The sequence below is a fragment of the Saimiri boliviensis genome, chromosome 13 (genome assembly GCF_048565385.1).
Source record: "Saimiri boliviensis isolate mSaiBol1 chromosome 13, mSaiBol1.pri, whole genome shotgun sequence".
Classification (NCBI taxonomy): Eukaryota; Metazoa; Chordata; class Mammalia; order Primates; family Cebidae; genus Saimiri; species Saimiri boliviensis.
Window position 1 is genome coordinate 43,024,399 of NC_133461.1, and position 16,910 is coordinate 43,041,308.

At 45.3% G+C, this 16,910-nt stretch overlaps 1 protein-coding gene across 4 annotated transcripts in view; it reads right to left on the bottom strand.

The window, feature by feature from the left end:
* Positions 1-16,910, bottom strand: part of MAPRE2 (microtubule associated protein RP/EB family member 2) — a 167,377-nt gene that overhangs the window by 3,879 nt on the left and 146,588 nt on the right. For all 4 annotated transcript variants that reach the window (XM_074383625.1, XM_074383624.1, XM_003924737.4 and 1 more), the window contains 2 exons: positions 13,149-13,288; positions 7,876-8,034 (listed from right to left, as the gene is read on the bottom strand). In XM_074383625.1, the coding sequence (XP_074239726.1) occupies positions 7,876-8,034; positions 13,149-13,288 (299 nt within the window). The remainder of the gene's footprint in view (positions 1-7,875; positions 8,035-13,148; positions 13,289-16,910) is intronic.

Consider the following 16,910-nt stretch of genomic DNA (forward strand, 5'->3'; position numbering starts at 1 on the left):
ATATCTACTTAGACTGCTTGGGGCCCTCCTGGCTTACCTTATGTTTATCAACTGAGAGTCAGATAGGTGAGTTGTTCTTCCCACTATTTAGGAATACACAGTCTTTGTCTAACCCAATGAAGCACATTATGAACATCAACTCCAGGGAGCACTAGCCTCAGTCAGCCATATGTGCACATTCATTCATTTTCTGACCTCACACAAAACAATTGGCTTTTTATTACCCAAGCTGAGGGGGCATGGCCAATCAAAGTTCCCTCTTCCCTCAGCAAGGGTGCACAGCTTCTGTGATGCCATCTGGAGCATGTGCAGGGACATACAGGACCCGGCACACTGACTCCTGAGCACTGAACTGCCCAAGCCTGCCCCGTCTGTCGGGCCCTTCTTCCCTGGAGCTTAGGACAAACCCATCCTTAGCCTATTCAAATATGGCCGATCATCTCCCCAGATCACTGAGCCAGAATTCTTTCTCTCTTCTCCGCAGCACTTGTTTTCTTCCTCTGTGACACTGATTTGGAATCCTGTTTTGACCCTTTTGGCCCCACCCACTGGATGTTGAGGTTACTGAAGTCAGGGATAGGACTCTCCATGCCACCTCTTTCCTATGTGAGACTCAATCCGTGTTGTGTTGAGAGGAACAAGTCACAGTGGACTCAAGAATGAATGATTGAGACTATCAGACTATCACCCAAGGTCACAAGCCACTTATTTTCTGAGAGGCAGTAAGTAGAATGTCAAGGTTACAACATGGACACAAGTTCACACCCCAGCTCTGTTATTTATAGGGCGTGTGTGTTTGGGCCTAGAACTTAACTGCTCTGGGCCCCAGTTTCCTCATCTGTAAAGCTGGGGTTAAGAGTATCCATGTAGGCCAGGCGTGGTGGCTCAAGCCTGTAATCCCAGCACTTTGGGAGGCCGAGGCGGGTGGATCACGAGGTCAAGAGATCGAGACCATCCTGGTCAACACGGTGAAACCCCGTCTCCACTAAAAATACAAAAAATTAGCTGGGCATGGTGGCACATGCCTGTAATCCCAGCTACTCAGGAGGCTGAGGCAGGAGAATCGCCTGAACCCAGGAGGCGGAGGTTGCGGTGAACCAAGATTGTGCCATTGCACTCCAGCCTGGGTAACAAGAGCAAAACTCCGTCTCAAAAAAAAAGAAAACAAAAGGATCCATGTAGAAGCATTTTCAATGTATTTCATTAATCAATGAATCAAAGGACTCCTCAAATCCAACAGAGAAGTTAATGAGTTAAAATACGTAAAGTGCCTAGCAGAGTGTTTGGTACATGGTAAATATAAATGTGAGCTTTGATTATTATTTCTTAGTGGGAAAATTCTGGAAATATTCTAGAAGTCCAAGTAATTTTTTTTTTTAAAGTAACCCTTTCTGGCTGGGCACAGTGGCTCATGCCAGTAATGCACTTTGGGAGGCCAAGGCAGGTGGATCACAAGGTCAGGAGATCAAGACCATCCTGGCCAACACGGTGAAACCCCGTCTCTACTAAAATACAAAAAATTAGCTGGGAGTGGTGGTGTGTGCCTGTAGTCCCAGCTAGTCGGGAGGCTGAGGCAGGGGAATCGCTTGAACCCAGGAGGCAGAGGTTGCAGTGAGCTGAGATGGTACCACTGCACTCCAGCCTGGGCGACACAGCGAGACTCTATCTCAAAAAAAAAAAAAAAAAGTAACCCTTTCTGTGAACCAACAGTAGAAAGTGACACTGTGTTGAAAACTTGGGATAAAATTTAGCATTGTCTCTTACTGTGCCGACAGGCCCCTTATTCAGTAAATGGAGCTGTCCCCACTCCATAACCACCCCTTGTCTTCACCTAGAACTGGATCCACCTCTGGAATGTTAGGCCCAATCTCTTGCTTTCTCTTATCACATCAGGTGTCTTCCTGACCCTCGCATTCCTGAATTCCTTAATTGCAGGTGCTTTTTGACCTCAGGGAGCTCTAAGAGCCCTGATCCCCTCTTTACTCCCCTTCTGCCAGATGGACCCCATACCCTTGGGTGTCACGGCAGCTGTGTTCTTGGCACTGCCTCTGCATGCTGCTTTGCCCTCTGCCTGGCACACATGAGGTTGGTCCTCTCAGCTCAGAGTCAGTGCCTCACCGACAGTGAGTCCATACGTACTCAGGAGAGCAGGAGAGAACTTCTTGCTGGGCCAGCGAAGGACAGGAAACAGTTACTGGCCTTCCTAAGCTAGTGCTCTCCTCTCATCCAGGGGAGAATGAAACTAACATTCATGGGAGTTTGACAGGAATGGGGGACTGGGAACTCTAGCTGTCTGTTCTGCCACATGCTCCTCTAAATTATGAGAAAGCTACCCCTCCCTGAAGCCTCTCTCACTGCCTGCACCTCGAGTTAATAGCTTCCCTCTCCAAGCTTCTATCCTCGGTTTCTGCTTCGGTGGGAGAGTGTGCCACAGTCCCGTGTGTGTTCTTGCTGGGTGGCTACACATCTGTCTCTCCAGCTGGGCTCTGAGCCCCCCATGGGTGAGTTATGTCGTTTTATTCAGCATCCTAACCCTTGAACGTGAGTGTGGTGTCTTCCAAATTGTACTGCTCAAACTTCAGCTGGTCTAAAGTATGCTTTTCTTCACGCAATTGTTTCTGTGCATGTTAGACTGCCGAAAAGAAGATCTCAGAAATGAGGATCTGTTTTACATTTTGCAGAAATTCTCGTTTGCTTATGTCACAATTGGGAGTTTATTGTGGGCTAATGGAGTTAAAGTTGAAAGACCTAGATTCAAGTAATTGTTGAGCTTGTAACAAGCTAGAGGGCCAGGAAGCCACTAGGCTAGGCCTCCTTCCAAACACATCCAACAGGGCAGCAGGTTTGCTGGCTCTGTCTATGGCTCTGAGGCTTCCAGATGCCCAGGGCTGCTGCTCCTCAGGCACACCCAGCTGAAGTCTCAGTCACAGGACCCCTCTGTGATGTCATGCATCTGCAGGGACTGTGCACCCCAGACAACTTGCACTGGGAAATACCAGCAAAGCTCCCAATTTATCAATGGATTGCTCATGCTTGGCGTGCAAGTCAAGGCAGTCTGAGAGTCTGGCAAAACACATCTGTAATTCAGAGATGTTACAAATCACAACTGAGAGCTCACAGCCCACACAATGCTACTGCGGGCTCACAGGAATAAACAGTCTTTTTCTATGCCTTATACGAGAATGAAGCACTTAAACCCATGTCTAAATAGGAGGCCAGGCAAAACCTATACCAAATATGAGACTAATGCACCAGGGCATCACTTAATAATTCTAATACGTGCATATCTATTCACATCTTTCTGTTTAGCTGCAAATGACTGTAAGAAAACTATCATTATTTAGTTTTCTTATAATCATTAGATAGAGAGGCAAACTGGGAGATGGTATTGACGAAGGCTTTTAGCCACTGTGGGAGGAAAATGGGGCAGAGGAGGGAGGAAGGCCCATTAGGAAGCTCCGACAGCCGCTGGCTTCCTGGCTGTGGGAGGCAGCACCCTGCGGCCTTATCTCCTGTCCCCATGCCAGCCATGGCTGCTGGTCTTTCTTGTCTGCTTTGTTCATGCTGTTTCTCCCTACCTTAGCTCTATAGCTGCTGATGTTCTCAGTCACCCTTGAACATCCAACACAAATGCCACCTTCACTGTGAAGTCTCTGCGTGGTCCTCCAGGCTGCTTTTATCTGCTCCCTACGCAAGTTTATTTATGTCTCTTCTCACATTAGTCATCATATGACACATATTCCAGTTAGTCATGTCCCTGTCTGTCTCCCTTACTGGGAGTGGGAGCTCTTCTGAGGTGGGGTTGGGTCTTTTTCTATAGCCCAGTGACAGAAGCCCTCCAGTGACAGAAGCACAGCCTGTCTCCACAGGAAGCAAGTACTGTTCATAAGCTGGTGCCCTTCAGCTGACAGAATCCACAGGAAGCAGGTAGCCAATGCCTCAGCCCAGACTCCTGAGGACTCAAGTTAAGTATCGTAATAAGTATCTGCTCTGGAAACTTCCATTAGCTTTCTACAACTGGGAATTGACCCACCTCTGTTGATTTCTCACTCAAAACTCCCACCTGGATTTTCACATCTTCTATACATCATATTCTGGGATGGCTTAAATATAAGAATCAGAGACCAGTCATAGAGATCTCCCTAACAAATACTCCTACCTCAAATGTCAAAGCAAAGCACATCCATCTATGTTTAGCTGAACAGCAGGTGCTACAACCTGGCATCCTCTTTCCAGGAGGGCTCTGGGAGAGGCAGACAGCCAGGCATCTGTGCCATCCCAGCTCTGTACACACAGCTGTACCAACAGCATCATGAACCACGTGCTGGCACTTCCCCCAAGACGCCATGCACGTCATCCCTGCACATGGGTGCAAATCTACCCATCACCTAACTGTGGGGATGCCAGAAAACAGGACACAATGTCAGGAAAGCACAGCGGGGCAAAAGCAGGATTACCAGAGCTGGCGGCGGTGGTGTGTGGCAGCATTGTAACCACTAAGCACATTTTTTTCTTTTTTCAAAATGGATGCTTTTCCAGACCACAGACACAGGGAAAGGTGGGCAAGGGTACAGCTTTAGGAAGGCTCCCTGCCCCAGTGTAGGGCTGGCTATGTGCTTCTGGGTGGTTCCAAAGAAACTGGATTCCATATTCTCAGGGAGAAATGAAAATAAGATATCTAGGATGATTTCTGGGACCTCTGGGAGGTGGAGTGCTGGGGGGCAGGAAGGAGAGTATCTAGCTGCTCCTGAGCCTCTCAGCAGAGTCATGCGTGCACAGGATATGGAAAACAGCCAGCAAGGTGTCCAGGCCCACTTTTCTTTTTGTATAAAAACCAAGGTTTAAAAAAATGGGTCGTGTCACATTCCAAACAAGGACACCTGGCATATTCCAGATCAAACGACTTACTTTCTGTAGAAAACTCCTGATGTGTCTCTTCTGGAGATTTACAGACACAAAGTTGCAATAAAAATATCCTGGAACTAGAAAAATTAAGCCAGCAACTGTATTTGAATATCTTGCTCTGGTAACCCACACATGTAATTTATGTTAAGGCTGTTTTCTCTGCCAGATTCAACTGCCTAGTTACTTTAAGTAATTCTCTTCTTGCATTTTGGACGCTCCTCAGCATATACCTACAGGGCAATGCTTCTGTCTCTTTCCCTCTCTCTTCCTTCCCTTAAATCTATTTGATGGTGTCACCACAGTGCCAGAGATACAACAACAAAGTAGGTTTAAAAAAGTTACAAACTGGCTAGAAGAAAATTGAAGTTTTATGTGAATGCTGATTTAATATCAGATGAATGCCCAGAAAAAGAGGCCATGACTAGGCTTTTGAAGGTGAAAATCAACAAAATGAGATAAGGGGAGTTATTTAGAGAAAACTCAGGTAAAAATTTGGAAACTTTCTTCTTCACACACATGGCGTGTTCAACTGAAGTCTGTCAAGTAGACAGTCAACCTTGAGGCTTTCCTCAACTGGTACTGAGTTCTTTTTCTCCCTGCTCCATGGTAACTGATACTCCGAGGGAGGTAATAACACAGTCCTTATGGTTTTAGCCTCCAAGTTAGATACAACCTTTAGCCTCTAAGTTAGATAGGGTTCAAATCCTAGTGATAGAGCTTGTTAACCATGAGTCATTGGGTGAGTAATTTCATCTGTAAAATGTAGGTAAGTAACTACTCACCTCATAGGGATGTGGTTAAGGTCAGAAATCTAGGTAGGACATGAATACAATCCTTAGCACATGCTAAATGCTCAATGGGTATTAGCCATTATGACTGTCATAAAACCATTTAAAAGGTGGCTCAGAGTTGGAAAAGGGAGAATATGAACTCAGGATTCAGATTTCAGGGTTCAAATGCAAATTATTCTACTCCTTGACTTTGGAAAGTTATTTAACCTCTTTGCTGCCTTAGTTTCCCTCATCTGTACAATGGGATGACAACAAGAGCTACCTAATAGGATTCTCTAGAGAATTATAGGAGCTAATAAGCTAATGGAGATCAAGCCCTAGGCCCTTCGACCTCAAACCCCAACCCAGGTGTCTGAGCTAAACTTATTATTCAGTCTTAATGAATGATGGGGCCTTAAAGTGTTACTTCTTGGGGTGCCTGCATTTTAGTTGCACATACACTGCAGAAATGGCTCTCTGAATCCAGATGGCAGCAAGGTGGTGCTGGGATCTATGTGTGTGGGGGGTCGGGTGGTGATGGGCATGGTAGAAGGGAAGCTGAGTATGGTCATCTAGGAAGACCCCCTGGAAATCACACCTAGGATGCAAGAGCTCTTGCCTGAGGCTGTCCACCTATCCTTAGCTGGGAATTCGGCAGACATCTCCAACACTTCATTTGGAGCTCACTGTCCGACAGTGCTCCTGCATATGGACTCCCTCTTGGGACAAAATCTGGCATGAGGTTAGACCCTGGGTTTCCCCCTGTTTGAAGTGCAGGGCTGGGAAGAAGATTCAATCCTGCATGCTGGCCTTATTCCCACCAGCAGGCGTTATCGCAGACAGCAGCGCCATTCGCTCAGCCTCACGGTGCTGTGCAGACCTCAGCTAACTTAGCCTCAGACAAGCTTGTGAAGAGAATAACCATAGTCCATCCAGTTCTTACAGACGGCAAGCACTCTGTACACACAGGACATCATATATGCGACACTGTGGCAGCTCCAGACACACTACAAATCAGTCTCTGGTTTCTTCTGTCAGATCTGAAAATACTGAGAACCATATTTCATAAAGCTATCATGGAAACCAGGTGGATTCTCAGGGCTTCAAAATCTACATTCTGAGCTATTGATAACCAAGAAATAATTTAACCCAAAATATCTGGAAAAAATTTTAAAAAAGTGGTAGAGAGCTCCCAAACTGCAGACACAGTGCCTTATAGGAAAATTTCACTGCTAGGATTTTGAGACATAAATGGAGCAAACATTTGCCTGGGATTCAGCTGGAATACAAGAGTAAACTTGATGATGGCTTGCTATGTCCTGTGGAAGTATCAACACATAAACTCCACTGGAGGCCCTCAGAATATCACAGGCCTCCGGCTCAAAGACTGGCACGCTTCCACCAGCATCAGCCTGGCATAAGAGAAGCTGGACACCCCAGCCCCTCAACTTGGCTCAGTGGAAGGTGAAGCCCCGTTGGGCTCCGACCCCAGCCTCTGGCTACCAAGCCTCTCCTTCCTGGCTCTGGCAGACCTGGGGTGCCTTGCCTCGGTCTCTGCCGTTCATCCTGCCCCTTCTTCCCTTGCTTCCCAGATTCTTATTCCTCCCTTTTCCCACATCTGCTGTTCATCACTCTGACACAGCCACATCCGGAGTCTCCGTCAGCGCCTGTGAGCAGCAACTCTGGTGGCAGGTCCTCCCCATAAAGGAGGCGTGCATGTGGCTGTCCCACAGCTCTGATCTGTCCTGGCAGTGAGTAACCAAGATAACCAGCTATGAAATAAAAACAGTCAGTTATGGGGCTTCTGGGGATGGGAACGGCATCTAGATTATTTTTTCCTTTGACTACACTCTGAATCTGCAATGAAGAAGGAAGAATCCGTCTGCACATTCTTACTGCTCATTGGCTCAGAGAGCTGCAGACCACTTGGAGTTTGGCTGCATAAGCGTATTTTTCTGTCAAAGCCTTCCCCACCCCACCTGTCTCTTCCCAGATTAATTTATGACTGCATGTCCCACAGGCATGGGTCAATGGATCATGATGATAATGTTGCTTATTCCTTAGGGACTATCAAGTGCACTCCGCTGAGTGGTAATTCTCATTGAGGTCCCAGTGAAGTATTCTAAGGTGTGCCGATCCACTGCTCTTTGACCACAAGAGTCATTTTAGAACACAGGAGTCACAGGCTCCTCACACTTACGTGTTCGTCTGAAGCATACAGGATGTCCATTAGCCGCTGCACGAGGTCATCATTTTCCTGCCCATGTTCTTGGCAGAGTAGCTCGATCTCTCTCAACTTCCCAAAGTAGAAATCCCTTTCCTTTTCCACGCCTTCAAGGGCAAGTTTTAGTGAATGTACCTGCAAGGGAGTGAGAGTGAAGGAAAAAAAAACACCCAAAATATAGTATAAGAAGTGACCAGCAATTCCTGTGAATAAAACCCAAAACACACACCCATACACACACACACACACACACACACACACACACACACACACACACACAGAGAGAGAGAGAGAGAGAGAGAGAGGAGGGAGGGAGGGAGGGAGGGAGGGAGGGGGGAAGAAGTGGGGAGAGAGAGAGAGAGAGCCCGTGAGAGAGCGAGCGTGAGAGAGCGCGAGCAGAAATAACCAATGTGTAAGTCTGAGAGAAGGACAACAGGGCTGTTGTCTGTAGCCTGACACTGGGCCCAAACACCCAGTTCTCCACAGTACTCTAGTCATTCCCTTCAGCCAACTGAGTGTTTATTAACCAGGGAGAGTTGTCTTTCTGCTGTGTGGTTCCACGCAGGCTGGGAGTGAGCTTTCACCTCCTGCTAACATAGGCTGGAATCCATCTTTCTTTTAACTTGTTACTATGATCTGGAAGTGTGTATCCCCTCATAATGCGTATGTTGAAATCCTAACACCCAAGGTGTTGGTATTAGGAGATGGTGCCTTTGGAAGGTGGCTGTCATGAGGGAAGAGCCCTTATGAATAGGATGAGTGTCCTGATAAAAGAGGCCCAAGTGAGTTCATTCATCCTTCAAGCATGTGAAGACAGTGAGAAGGCACCATCTCCGAAGAATAGGGCCTCAATCAGACACTGAATCTGCTGGCGCCTTGATCTTGGACTTCCTAGTCTCCAGAATTGTGAGAAGTAAATTTCTGTTGTTTATAAGCCACCCAGTCTATGGTACTCTGCTTTAGTGGCCTGAACAGACTGACACACTTGTTAATCTTCTGCAGGAAATGGTGAATGGGAGGACGAAGGAGAAACAGAAGAGAAAGGCTGTAACCACGGCTATTTAGATTTATGTTGAGGACTCTCCTTCCTTTAGATCACTTGCATCAGAAGCTGCCCTTAGCTCTGGACCCTTTTACAAATGATACCAGGCCACATTAGACAAAAACTCTCCAGTGAGAAACTGGGGCTTGGCAACACAAGGAAAACTGGCTGAGACCGAAAGGCTGGCCGAGTGGATCTGTCTTGATTTCTCCAGTTTGGGCTTTGGGTACATCACTGCGAAGGCAGGAGGGCAAGGAAGGCCTATGCCCTCCCCACAGTAGCCCTCATTCCTTCTTTCTTCCCCTTGATCTTGGTTCACAGAGTTTCCAGGGTTGAGCAGCTTCTCAGGGTGGCTACAGAATAGTGCAAGTGAAGGGAGGAGGCAGTGGTCAAAAGAGGATCCACGAACTTGGACACCGGAGCTAAAGAAACCCTGATGGGGGCGTGACTAGATCTGGTTTCAAATCTCAGTCTACCATAGTCCTATAGGCGCAGCAGCTAATCTCAGGCCCAAACTATTACTCCGATCCTGGTCTCTGAGGATACCCATGTATTTAAACCCTCTGTTCATTTATTTTTATGTAGGACATATGCTTCAGGTGGTAAATTAAGTCTTTCATGGTCCTTCTTATGTAAAATCTGTCATTATCTTAAAAATCACCCTTAACAGAATTCCAAGAAATTTCATTTGGAATGCAGAATTTCCTCCTCTCTCTTTCTAATAATTCTGGGCCTTTGTGCATGCTTTATCCAACTGGAATTACTGACTTACTCAAACACACATTGAGCCCAGGCAGTGTCCATCCTCTTCCTGTGCACCTGGCAAACCATACCCCTTCTGTAGACTCAGGGTTACCCTCACTGACGCCCCCATGTGGCCGCTTGCAAAGCAGTTGGAGAACCAGTTTGCTAACTTTTAACTCGTTTCTATTACTACTATAGCTTGCACATTTGTAAGATGTTAAAAAACCTGAAGGTGACCAGCTTAAATTCCAGAAAAAAGAAACTCTTATTCTAGAAATCCTTTTCTGCAAAAAGAAACCCTCCCCAGGTTTGGACACAGACTCCACCTCAACCCTTCACTGGTGCCAGCAGATGGCTCTGTGGCAGTTTAGATCTGCCACCACTCCCCAGCCCCCTGTCCCAGGCAAGGACACAGCCAACCCATGAAAACTGATCTGTCTGGCTCCCTAAGGCTTTGGTCTGCACAATAAGCAAATAGCTCAGACTTCTCCAGACAAGCTTTTAGTGCAAATTAGGTTTCAGTGATATTCCACATGCATTAGGCAATAGCTGCCACTACCAACCCTCCCTTATAAAAACCAACACTAGTTAACTTATATGATGAAAGGTCAATTGGCAAGCAAAGTTCCATTCTCATAGTTCCACTCATGAAGACCAGTGCCAGCCTCATCCCTCTTGTGTTGTGGCAGATGCAGAAGCAATGAAGGAGATGCTGGAGATGGATCTTAGAATGGGGTAAGTAGCTCTCTTCTTATGATTCTCCCAGCTGCTCCCAGTGTGGCCACAGACTTCAGGTTCCTGCAGACCTTGCTGTTTCAGTGATGGCCACGGTTTCTGCCTAGACTAACTGACTATCCCCGCCCCACTCATGCTCCCTGAGCACAGCGGTCAGTGACCAACCTACTTCCAGGTGGCTAATCCGCTGACTCAAACCCACTTCGGGTTGGCTAACCCACTAACCAGAGACAGTCCCTAATTATTTTCTTTATGACTTTTCCTCCTGTATGTCTTTTGATTCATTTCTATTATGGAAATGGTTTAGCACAGTAGTGTTTCTTTTGTGCATCACGAGAAATTGCCTGAGAAAAGGCAGGAGGGCAAGCAAATGAGAATCCCCCAAGTTTATGGCACTTGTCCCTTTTTCCATGATGACTGCGCTTCACCCTTCAGCATCAGGGTCTCTCCTCAGCCTCTCCTCACCCGAGTGTTCTTTGTTCCAACATGGTGATGCCTGTGGGGCCCCCTAGCAGGCTCGGGGGGCATCCTGTTGGCTTCAAGGACAGAAAAAGGAGGGAACGGCAACAGTTAACCATGGATATAAATCTAGAGTAACTGTTCAGTAATACTGATTGAAGGACTCACAATTCAGGGTGTGTCTTCTTTTTGAGGGCAGGCACACTCCTCGGTGTGAAGGAGTCAGGGTACAGAAATGAGGAGGGAGGCCTTTTGAAAGTAATAAAGGGATTATAACAAGACGGTGGCTTTGGACTCTTCCTCTCTCTTCTCACTTGGTTCTCTGAGTGATACTGTGGATGGTACGATGGTATAGTGGAGGCATTTTAGTGATCTGAGTTCCCTGGGGATGGGGCTCTGTGTGTGATCTGGAGAGCTAACCAGAACATAGAGCCAGCCCCAAGGAGAGGAGTGGGGCTGTCTGGGTCAGGCTGTCAGGGAGAGAGAACCTCAAATATATGGTTATAATTTGGGCTGCAGAGGGTGGGACCCTGGATGTGGTAGGTAGTAAAGAGAGGGAGGAGTCATGAAGAAACACAGATAAGAAAGATACCAAAAATATTTGGGTTCCTTAAGGAAAAAAGAGTTCTACAGTTGGGCCCTGGTATCTGAGAGGAATTGATTCCAGGACATCCTTTGGATACGAAACCCCATGGATGCTGAAGTCCCTGATGTAAGACAATATGAGATGGCATCGTATTTGCATATAACCTATGGACCTACCCCTGTACACCTTATCTCTACGTTACTTACAGTACCAAATACAATGTAAATAGTTGTTATGCTGTATTGTTTTTAATTTGTATTACTTCTTATGCTTGTATTGCTATTTTTTATTTTGAATATTTGCAATACTTGGTTGCTTGAATCCACAGATGTGGTCACCCACTGACATGGAGGGCCAACTTTAGGTTCAAAGCATTATAGACCCACTGCCTTTAGGTCTATTCTGATTTGCTTGGAGCCTGAGGCATGTCGCCCAAGGCTCATTATGACTGTCCTTACAGTCTTTTAATTGAGAAGAAGTCATTATTGGAAACCAGGCTCAAACTGAGAATCAGCAGGTAATTAGAACATTTCAGTTTGCAAATCCAAGTCCTACCTGCTGGATGGCTTAAGTTTTTACACCTTTTTCCATAAAGTAATCATAATTGTAAAGAAACACCCTAGTTAAGTAACTGCCTACATTAAACTAGAGTCTTGATTACAAATATACAATTATCATAAAAACTGTTTCTAAACTCTTGCTGGCTCATCAAGAATAAGATTAATCACCACGACTGGCCCAGTGAGTGGCTGGGAATAGCCTGGGGCCCCGGAGTAAAGACTCCTCTCATAGCGGCAGGGTAGCCAGGATAAAAGGCTCTCCTCTATGGGCCCTACACTACCCGTTGCTTTTATTACTTTTAAGCTACATATAATCTTAGGAATGATGAGCTAATATTAGAAAATGTACCTAAGATTTTATAATGAAAATTACAAAGACAGTGGAGCTAGTCAGACTTTACTGTAATTGTGAGGAATATTAGATTAAAAGGAAAGCTCTTCTACTTAAAATACAACTGTGGCTTTCAGATCCCCCAAATACTGGGTTTGGTGCTCCCAAACTTCTGCCACTGTATCAGATTTTTTGTTTTGCTTGTGTAATAACCTACTGTGTGCAACTGCTATCTGTAGTGAAGGAAAGGTATCTATTTTACCAGTATATTACCAGCATTAAACATAATATCTTTCATATAGAATGAGATCAACTACTAAAAGCTGAGGAAAGAAAGGTAGGAGGGAAAGAGGGAAAAAAGAAGAGAAGGGGAGGGAGACAGACTAACCCCGACATAGCCTTTAACACTTAAGCCAAAAGTAAAAAGGGAGGGAGGGAAAGGGAGACAGACTCACCCTAGTGCAGCACTATCTAGAATGACCAGAAGTGGGCAGGATGGGCTACGGTCTAGCCTGGAGCTCATGACAGCTCTGAGGAGCAGGCAGGGGAAGGTGGCCTGGAGTCTATAGCAATGCTGAGCCATCTGCCCCATCTTAATGCACAGCTTTGAGATTTGTGACTAACACTTTTTATTCATCATGGGCTACTGATTTTTGTCTCCCCAAACAATTCTTTTTATTCTTACTTACTTAAAACCACTGATTCTTCCTTACCCCAGTCACAGGGAATCCTAGGCCCCCTACTTCTTACATGCTACTGCTCCTAGAGGCATGGCCAGGGCTGATGCATTACCTGTTCATTAAGTTGTATGACCTGCGTTTCTAAATCTTTATCAGATCTGGATGCTGAGCCGCTGGAAGAAGCCCTTTTGGCTGATGAGGGTCGAGAAGGTGTGGATCCTGGTTTAGCTGCTGGACTTGATTTAGCTGCACCTGAAAGCAATCAGAATAAATGATAAATACTGGCAACATTAAAAATGTGTTTTAGATATATAGAAAATGATATGAAAGGAGCTTACTACAACATGTAAGAGATATCTCCAGTGATCCCTTCCCATACAGAAGGAGTACAAATACATTCAGCAGGAGTGCACACAGTTAAAGTATGGTTGTTTTGGGCAAGTTATCTCACCTTTGTGAGTGCTGGTTTTTTTCCTCAAGTAACATGAGGTTAACGCTATTGTCTCTTCTCCCTCTGGAGATGTAAGAGTAAAATAAACAAAGGGATTTTTAAAGATTTTTAAGAGGAAAGGTTTTAAAATAAACTCAAAAGTATCGCCCTAATTGAATTTCTAACAAAGAAAAGACCTTACAACATGACAATACCCTAGAAGAAATATCAATACAAATGTATTTTTTTTCTCTTTTAACATGTTTCTTAGCTTTAGCCACTAAAGTGTCTAAAAGCAATGACATCTTCATAGCAGTGGGCACTCCTGATGCCCAGACCCTGGTTTCTAAATGTTACTCTGCCATAAAAGGGTTTCTTGAGAAATGGCTGATTCTAGGGATGGGGCAGTAAATGTTCAGACTGAGCTTAGGATATCTTGTGTCAAAAAGCAAGGATGTGCTCAAGGATTAATGTGCTCAAGAGCATGAAGGGGCTCCCAACTAGTCACCCTTGGGGCAGTCTGAATATCAGAAAGAACAACAAATAGCTTCCTTTACTGTAATGCACTGGATAAATAAAAATCTATTAGCTTAAAATGACTGAGAGAGAGACAGGCTGGAAGACAGGGAGAAGGAGAAGGAAGAGAAAAGAATATAAAGATTTTTTAATCCTTTTTAAGGAACACTGGCAGCCAGTAAGTGTAAAAGAAATGCTGGAACTAGAACATAAATCACAGTTTTGCAACATCCATAACTAATAACTGATTCAGAAAGCGCCCATCCTTGGACATGTAAACCTTAGGTGAGAAGGTTTTGGGAAACAGGATATTTATATGTGTTACTCCACAAGGTAATTTACTCTAAAGGGGAAAATGCACCCTTACAATGAGGAGATCTGAGGGTCAGCACCTTAAGCAAGTGATCCACTTAGCATCACTAATAATGTTACAAAGTGGAAAAAAGAAAGACCACTGGTTTCAGGTAAGACCTCACCCATCTGGAGCTCAGCTCACGACAGACTCTCAGTATCTAGAACAATGCGCAGACACAAGAATGGCCTCTGCAGCCAAAACAGCAGTCCCAATGTACTCGCAATATACTTCATGGATTATGAATTCCAAGCCATGACTGTGGGCCACCCTTCCCTTTTCCTCTGAACACAGTCCCCGTGAAGTGGCAGCTGTTTTCCACCAGCCCTTCAGTCTGGTGTAGGTGCTCCTTCTTGGCACTCCCACTGGCTTCTCTCCCAATCCCCACTCTTATTTAGAGCAAGAAACACATCTTACTCATCTTTGTAACCCCAGTGCATAGCACAGTGCTTAGTTGAACATGTATTCGGTTAAAGAGCAAAGTTTAACTAAATATATAAACACATAAATAAAACTTTTGGTGATGTGGCTTCCAATTTTACAGTTTATTTCCAACTTCACAGTTTATTAGTACCAACAGATTAGCAAGAGCCAAAGGGTTATAAAGACAGGTATGTGACAGCAGTTACAAGTTTCAACCAACATCCTAATTACAAAGTAGCAAACAGGAAGACCATAAAATCTTTTGTGTGTCTTGAGGTGCCTGGGGTCATTATCTCCAGATGCCAAGTCACACACACCCTCTGGAAGCACTCACAGCATTACAGCCTTTAAAACACATGCCTTTCTGTTAATTTTTTAAAAAATAAACTTCTTTAAAAATACAGGGAGGTGCCTAATATACTTTAAAATGAGAATGGTAAATTGGGAAAGACTTAAAATAGTTTGAATATTCACAGGGTAAATCTGCAGATCCCTGGAAACCTCACCTATGCGGAAGAGCTTCCCAAGGGTTCTACAGAGCTGACATTTTGCTTTATTTGTGACTGGTATATGGCTGCAAGGCCCCTTCTTTATCTCTGTAGAAGCCCATATGGCACCATCCTGGCATGCTTCTTCCATGTCCCACTGACCAAGTTCTTTAACCCAAAGGCAAACCAAGCGGGTAAAGAAAACAATGTGGATGGGCAGGCAGGGCGGCAGGGTGAGGACACCTGACCTCGCAAAGATCCTTCTCCGAGGCAGCCACCAGCCTAACAGCTGGGGAGATAGCTTCGGAAACATCACGTTCTTTCAGATCCTTTTATAAGCAATACCTCATATTTTAATATAAAGAAAGTCTAAGAAAGTAGTGCAAAGACTACCTAGGATCAATACCCCTTACACACGTATTTATTAACTGCCTGCCATGGGCCATGCACTAGAGGACCCTAAAAATGCCTAAGATGCATTTTTTGTTCTCCAGTCTTTGTTCTCCAGCTCAGTCTAATATGAGCAACAGTTATCTAAGAATTCCCAGGTGTGGCACCTTCAACGTTCTCAGGAATAAGCCAGGATTCTATGACTCCATGACCATCTCATGCGATGGGGCTTGGCTGTGTCCTCATCCAAATCTCATCTTCAGTTGTAGTTCCCATAATCCCCACATGTTGTGGGAGGGACCCAGTGGCAGGTCACTGAAGCATGGTGGGTGGTTACCTCCATGCAGTTCTCATGATAGTGAGTGGGTTCTCCCGAGATCTGATGGCTTTATAAGGGGCTTTTTCCCTCTTTGCTTGGCGCTTCCTCTTTCCTGCTGCCATGTGAAGAGGGACATGTTTGCTTCCCCCTCAGCCACCATTTTAAGTTTTCTGAGGCCTTCCCAGCCCTGAGAAACTGTGAGTCAATTAAACCTCCTTTCTTTATAAATTTTCCAATCTTGGGCAGTTCTTTATGGCAGTGTAAGAACTAATACACCATGCAATTCAGGCTGTATTCCCTCTGCCTCCTTCCTGTCCCCTACTTCCTCTGAGTGAGTAGGTCTACCATCCCTCCAGTCTCAGTTCAGATGTCACTTTGTGAGGCCACAGTGCCCTGAGCACTTTCCTAATAGCATGTACCAACTGTTATGGTACAGCTATTTCTTTAATGCCTATTTCTCCCATGAATGTAAACCCCAGGACATAAGAGTTTCATCTGTTTTACTCACTACCTTATGTTCTCACCACCAATTAACAGTGCCTGACTCAGAGACACCCAGTAATAGTTTTTATAATTCATTATACAAGACCTAGCAGAAGCATCTCTTCAGGGTAAGGATGGGGGAAGCTTGAAGAGCTGATGCCAATGTCAAAGTCATAGACACAAAGAACCAGCAAACAAGAAGGAAAACAAACGAAAACCATTGGTTTTCCAAACAGAGCGCTCCTCCTTGGTCTCCTCTCAAGATTACCTTCTGTAAATGACTTAGGCTCTGTACCTACACAGAATCAAGAGAGGCAGTGTAAATTCAGTCAGTAAATGCTTAACTCTGAGTGGTCTGTGTTGTCCAAGCCCGTGCCATGCTCAGTGGCCCCTCCTGAGGGACACAGCCTTGCAGAGCAGGCCTCCCTAAATAGCATGTGATGACCCACCCACCCTGGCAGCCTTTCATAGGC